Here is a 6,501-nt window from a genome sequence, read left to right as displayed (position 1 = left end):
ATCTGTATTAATTAAAGATTACTCCATTCAATTTGATATATTTATTATGAAATTAAAATGCATAAATCTTAAAACTATTTATTTAAATTTTTATGGTGTAGTTTCAGAGCCCTCTTCTGTCTAAGATCCATTTCTTTTGTTGAAATGGTTATTTAGCTGTAAGTTTCTTTGGACAGTAGAGTTCACCCAAAATGGAAAATTCTGTCTTTATTTACTCACCCTCACGTAGTTTTTACAATATAGTATTTGCTTAACAATCAAAATGTAGAAATTCATAAATCAGTCCAAAGGGCCAAGTAGGTGGATTGCAATGTATTTTATTAAATAATACACACTCCTGAATTTTTGCTTTGCAATTAACTTACATATCACTTCATTGTGAACACAGGATATGAAGCTGTCAGTCATTTTTAGTGTCAAAAACACTCTCATATCAAGTGTCAATAAAATATTACATCAAAGAGAATCTTCTGTAATATTATTGAAATGTTGGGCGTATGGCCAATGCCGGAAAAATACTATACGCATCTTTAAAAAGACGTTTCACAATAAACAAAATCAGTTACTGTTTGCCGTCTAAATACAGTAGCTGTAAATTAAATCATAAATTAACTAATTATTGGTTTAAAGCAACCCAACATTTACAATTAATAATAACGAACATTTTGTTTTGGGATTTAATTATAACGTTAAAGGAACGACAGCATTTGTGGATTTCCACAAAAAACGATTTTTCAATTAATCGCTCATTTCCTTAAAAAAAAAAAAACAAAAAAAAAAACTCGATGTTACAACGATAGGCTACTTATTAAAAGGTTTATGCATTACGTCGTCATAGCAATAAAGTTGTAAATTTGGCTCTAACTTTACACAGAAAATGTTAGTAAGCAATTTTATCGCGCTAAAATTAAGACATGTTGTTTACGTCTCGTGTCTATACCTTTGAAACAGTGAATATTTTAACGTTTACAGATTGGCACCATTCACTTCCATTGTAAGTGCTTCACTGTAAGACAGATTTGTGCTTTTTTTGTTTTTTAAAGAAAAGGAGGGATGAGTCGAAATGTATTTTTGTGGTAATCAACATGATGACACAAATGCTGTTGACTGAGCTCAACTTGTCTAGAACCCAGAATATTCCTTTAATTATTATCAACTGTCTCAAGGATTGAACACATGGGAGATATGAACTGAGATTTCAGGAAGTGTAAAACATCACAATGCATCACATCTTTATGACATCACAATGGCATGCATGTAACAATGTCAACTTCTTCGGAATGACTCGTAACAAAGATTGACAGTGTCAATCATCCCAGCTGAATTTTAAGTTTACTAGACAAAAAAAAAAAAAAACTTTTGGCTAGCATCTATATATGCAAACCTGCTGTTATAGATAAATTAAATCTAGTCTTTTCCAATGATACACAGCATCATCTAAGTCTTGGGAAGAGTCTTATAAATAGAATCATGCTGATGAACGTGAACGAAACGATCATAAGCATCAGCCACAGGAACCAGTTGACGGATTTCTTGGCGTGCTGTTCCAGGCGCTCGGACTCCGTTTTCAGCTTCTCAAAGTTCACATCGGCCTGACGCATGCTCTGACTGAGGGTCTAAAGACAATGAAAAGAAACGATTACAGTCACACATTTCCTAAAACTTTGCTTTTAAGTTCGATTTGTCAAAAAGCTCATATTAATATGGTCATGTAGTATAAGGAAACGTTGATTTGAAAATTCCATAATGAGTGTAACACTAATATGATGCTGCCCTCTAGTGGACACACAGCAAATCAATATATTGTTGCTCCAAGATAATTACAATCATCCAACATTAAACCTTAAACGAACTTATCTTTCAAGCTGCGACTTTAAATTGAACTAAAATCCACCAGACCTGGTTGTCTTGTTTAATGATGTTCTGGGCTGCCAGCGTGTTGTTCTTCAGGTTGCGAGCGAGGTTTAGCATGTCTTCAGCCAGTTTTTCTTGCAAATTATGGTGGTGTTGGAGAATTGCATCCAGCTCTGGTGCCGACTGCTGCTCGTCTACAGGAATACTCCTGAGAAAAGAGGGAGAACTGTGACTACAACAAATGCCATTGATAAAAGCCAGACATTCAATACAAAAAATAATGCGAGTGGTACTACACTGAAAACATTAGCTTGTGGTGAAATAAATATAGCAGAAAAGACTACATTGAATAAGTTAAAGCATAAACTTAAAATTACATTCAAACATGTAAAAATGTAAGCTCTAGCTCATAAGTAAATATTATTGATTGTTTGCCATCTTAATGCATCATTATGTATCAATCCAAAAGTAGAAAACCTTGTCATATTTACTGGCAAATTTGAGTACAGGTAAATAAAATAAGTACATTTTAATTAAAGCAGAAGTACTGTATGTAATTCCTGCGACACTTGAGCCACCAAACGGAATTGCAAAAATAAACTTTGTTTTCAAAACATGCCCCCCACCCCCCATCTGTCATTGGTCAAACAAAGAGATAGCCCCACCCCCAACACAAGCCATTGGTTGAGTAACATTATTAGGGTGGATCTAAATGGGTCGATCAAAACAAAGTGAGAAATTTCAAAAGTGCCACAGAAATACACAGTTTGCAGTTTTCGAGAAAAACTAATAATAGTTGCCACTGCATACTGAGCTGGGATAGGAGAAAGTATTTTAACACAGAAAAAGTTACATACTTACGATTATTTTTTTGTTTGTTGATTTACTCCCGTTTTCTCCCCAATTTTGGAATGCCCAATTCCCAATGGTGGCATAGTGACTCGCCTCAATCCGGGTGGCGGAGGATGAATCTCAGTTGCCTCCGCGTCCGAGACCGTCAATCCGTGCATCTTATCACGTGGCTTGTTGAGCGCGTTACCGTGGAGACCTAGCGCGTGTGGAGGCTTCACTCTATTCTCTCCGGCATCCACGCTCAACTCACCACGCACCCCACCAAGAACGAGAACCACATTATAGCGACCACAAGGAGGTTACCCCATGCGACTCTACCCTCCCTAGCAACCAGGCCAATTTGGTTGCTTAGGAGACCTGGCTGGAGTCACTCAGCATGCCCTGGATTTAAACTCGCGACTCCAGGGGTGGTAGTCAGCATCAATACTCGCTGAGCTACCCAGGCCCCCATACTTCAGCTTTAACTTTTCGAAGCTGGTGTTTACAGCATGCACCAGGCTTGAATAATTAATGAGCTTGCATAGTTTCACCGTTTGCAAGTTTATTTACACTGTTTCTATTGTTAATTTCGTTGTTACATTTGGTAGCTTCTTGTTTTGTGCAGTCTGATGTTCATTTTCCATTCAAAATTACCCATTCATGATTTAAAAAAACAAACAAATTATCTGTCGATTGTTACCGTCATCGCGTTGTGCAGCAAGTGTTCAGGTCTGAATTTCTATCGCCAGTAATGCAAGGTGATGTCACTTAGACTATGTAGCATGTCATAGTACATGATTAAACGTGTTTTGTAAGGACAGTTCAAAATGTGACATCTTCTAATAATATGTCCATTTAAATTGTACTATTTTAAGTACCATGTACATCATATTTTTAAAGTAAAAGTTACTGTATTTGCTCAAATGTTTAAGTTAATATTTTCACTATTATGTCATGAAGTAGATTTTACCTAAGTTTGTACCATTAAGATTTACTTGGATACAGAGTAAGATTTACTTGATATTTAAAGTTTTTGCACACAGTTTTTCTAAGTACGGAGCCCCTTATAGGACGGGGGGTTCTGAAATAGTTTTGCATGCCCTTGCAATAGATCGCGTTCCCTTGCAATAAATTTACCATGGTTTCACAACAGTAACCATATTTTAACCTTGATATTCATAATGAAACAGAAAAAATACAGGACAACAAAAACTAGTATGATAGTTTTCAATAGTTTAACCATCACGGTTTCTGCCAAAAAAACATGGTTACTTTTCATAGTTACTACAATATTGCTATAGTAAAACCATGGTAAACTTATTGCGAGGGAACGCAAAACAATTTCAGAAAAAAATTCCCACCCTGTCATATAAGGGGCTCCGTACTTAGAAAAACTGTGCAAAAACATAAAAAAAATCAAGTAAATATTACTAGTCTTTTTATTTTTTTCAGTGTAATGCAGAAACACATACTTTCTGTGTCTGAGATCCGTCTCAAATGAACCTGATTATGAAGAATAAAGAAACAGAAATCAGTAATTCTACTTTTTAAAATTCAATGTATAAACTGTATAAACTGAAATACAAAATAAAACTCACCAGATTTTGACAGCCCCTGTTAAGATTCGGAAAGACAAGCAAAACAGCAAAAAATTCAGTCTACTGAAATGTGTAGGTATGAAATCTAACGAGTAAAGTCAAATCTGTAATTCTATCTAGTAGATGCCACTAGATTATTCGTTCTACAACGTCTGATGTTTTAAAGGATTAAGCCTGGGATTTTTTATATCACATAACCAAATTATACATGTATGCAAGATACAAAAAGTGCCTTTGAAGTAGTTTGAAGAGGAAAGAGTCGTACTGTGCTCATCAATTCTTTTCTCATCTCTTCCGTACAGCGCGCTTTACTCTGTATGTGCACCGTCTTACTCGCTGGCGTTCTCTCGCTGGATATCGTAGGTGTTCTTCCAGGAGCCAGAAACTGATTGGCTAAAGATTTCTCTGTTGGAGACGGCTATAAAAGACAAAAGAAAGGGGACATAGTTCTTCATGTGAGAGTATTTATCATGTCTAGAAATGGGATAATGTATTTCCTGATTGTTCATGCATGTGAATTTAAAGTGAAAGGCAAACATTCTGTCTAACATCTCATTTTGTGTTTCAAGAAAGTAAGTGATAAGTAATGCAATAACTGACCAGCTTTTCAGCCTCTAAAAGGCCTTTGAGGAAGTCCACTTTGCGGTTGTAGTCCGTTAATATTTCCGCTGTTGGTTTGCTGAGGGAATCAATAATAAACCGTGACTGATCAGCATCATCTATATTAAAACTACATCATGTACAGCAAAACCTGTGACAGTTTATATCAAAACCTGAGCGAGTCCTACTGCAAAAATAAACACTGCAAGATATTTTTATCTTAATGCCACTTTGAAGTTCTTTATATTCATTAACCTCATCAAATCAGACTGTTTTTTATGTTGCTGTGTTTAGATAACGTGCAAAATGAACTATAGACGTGAGCAGTGTTGGATAAGTTACTCTAAAAAAGTAATTAATTACTAACTATTAATTACATCTTCTACAGTGTAATTAGATTACTGTACTAATTACTCTATCTGAAAAGTAATCACATTACTTTTTACTAATTACTTTAACACCCTGATCATCCTCGACCAGATGAGAAATACAAGGATAAACATGAAACTGTTCCTTTAATTCTTTCAAATATATCATATAAAATCAGATAAATTATTCATGAACTGGCCAAAGAATTTAAAGGGGCAGTGTTAAATAAGAAAACATATATTTTAACATTAGACGTTCAATTTCTATTTTAAATTCACTATTGTTTCATATAGAGTCCATACAGTATTTAACACAATTACATCAGAAGTAACTGTAATTAAATTACTGAAAAATTAAGAGTAATCCCTTACCTTTTTTTTTTCTCAATGAAAAAGTAATTGAATTACAATAATTAATTACTTAGTAATTCATTACACCCAACACTGGACATGAGACATTATAGTTTATAACCTCTCTTTACTCTTTAAGATCTAACTGTAATAACATGTTGCTATTGCTATTGCTTATAATTGTATATAAATGTACCTGGAACTCTTTTTAAGGGCCAAGAGCATCTCTTCCAGAGCTCCAACATACTTAAAGAGAAAAATAAATAATACCGTTAAATATCATTTCATAAATGAGATTTAAGAAAAAATTTTGCCTTAGGAATTAAACAATTACGATCTGAGATGAGCTAAAAATATTAGCTGAATTTATTGTGCATTGGAGGGTTAACCTCCCCCTACCCCCTGTAATCTACGCCCCTGATTGTAAGTAATTCCTATTAAAATGACGATTGCTTTTATTGTCTCCGTGCAGAATGTTTTCTTAAGATATATGTATTTACTGCGATGTTAAATCATTTAATGCAGATGTAATGTGGATTTTATTTACCTTCTCAAGTCTCCATTCTGTCTCGCCTCTTTTCTCTGAAGCCAGAGACTCACAGCGGGATAACAGCCGGATGAAATTGATCTCCAGTCTAGACGCGGCCATATTTGACACTCACGGCGGAAGTCGCACGATTTTTACGTAATGTAAAGGCGGAAAAGGCAAGAGAGAGGCAAATTAAGAGTCCTTATTAGAAATGCCAACTAATGTATATTTAAAGCCTTGTGCGTCAATTTAAAAAAGTTTCTCAGAGGTTCTTAGAGGACAGAAATGTCCGCGTCAAAAAACTACCATAATAATATTATATATTAATATTATTTTCCACTCTCAACGAGTTATTTTTTTAACCAACATC

The 6,501-nt window shown here is 34.8% G+C and overlaps 1 protein-coding gene across 1 annotated transcript; it reads right to left on the bottom strand.

Annotated features, from left to right (window-relative positions):
- Nucleotides 1–284: 284 nt before the first annotated feature.
- LOC127439183 (vesicle transport protein USE1-like) lies at nucleotides 285–6,276 on the bottom strand. The gene is made up of 8 exons (XM_051695316.1): nucleotides 6,150–6,276; nucleotides 5,799–5,848; nucleotides 4,884–4,962; nucleotides 4,549–4,701; nucleotides 4,284–4,299; nucleotides 4,158–4,188; nucleotides 1,900–2,062; nucleotides 285–1,616 (listed from the first exon to the last, which is right to left on the bottom strand). Exons 1-8 carry the CDS (start codon nucleotides 6,249–6,251, stop codon nucleotides 1,434–1,436), a joined length of 777 nt encoding a protein of 258 aa, XP_051551276.1. The 5' UTR covers nucleotides 6,252–6,276; the 3' UTR covers nucleotides 285–1,433.
- Nucleotides 6,277–6,501: the final 225 nt, after the last annotated feature.

This window comes from Myxocyprinus asiaticus, chromosome 50, assembly GCF_019703515.2.
Source record: "Myxocyprinus asiaticus isolate MX2 ecotype Aquarium Trade chromosome 50, UBuf_Myxa_2, whole genome shotgun sequence".
Taxonomy (NCBI): Eukaryota; Metazoa; Chordata; class Actinopteri; order Cypriniformes; family Catostomidae; genus Myxocyprinus; species Myxocyprinus asiaticus.
This window is presented reverse-complemented; position numbering and strand designations above follow the sequence as displayed.

What these genes read in the sequence shown, in the direction of transcription:
- LOC127439183 (XM_051695316.1), bottom strand. Translation starts at nt 6,251, where the DNA reads ATGGCCGCGTCTAGACTGGAGATCAATTTCATCCGGCTGTTATCCCGC. An exon ending in CAGAATGGAGACTTGAGAAG is followed by an intron (nt 5,849 to 6,149) that starts GTAAATAAAATC and finishes TTTCTCTTTAAG; the next exon opens with TATGTTGGAGCTCTGGAAGA. An exon ending in TCATTAAACAAGACAACCAG is followed by an intron (nt 1,617 to 1,899) that starts GTCTGGTGGATT and finishes CATTGTCTTTAG; the next exon opens with ACCCTCAGTCAGAGCATGCG.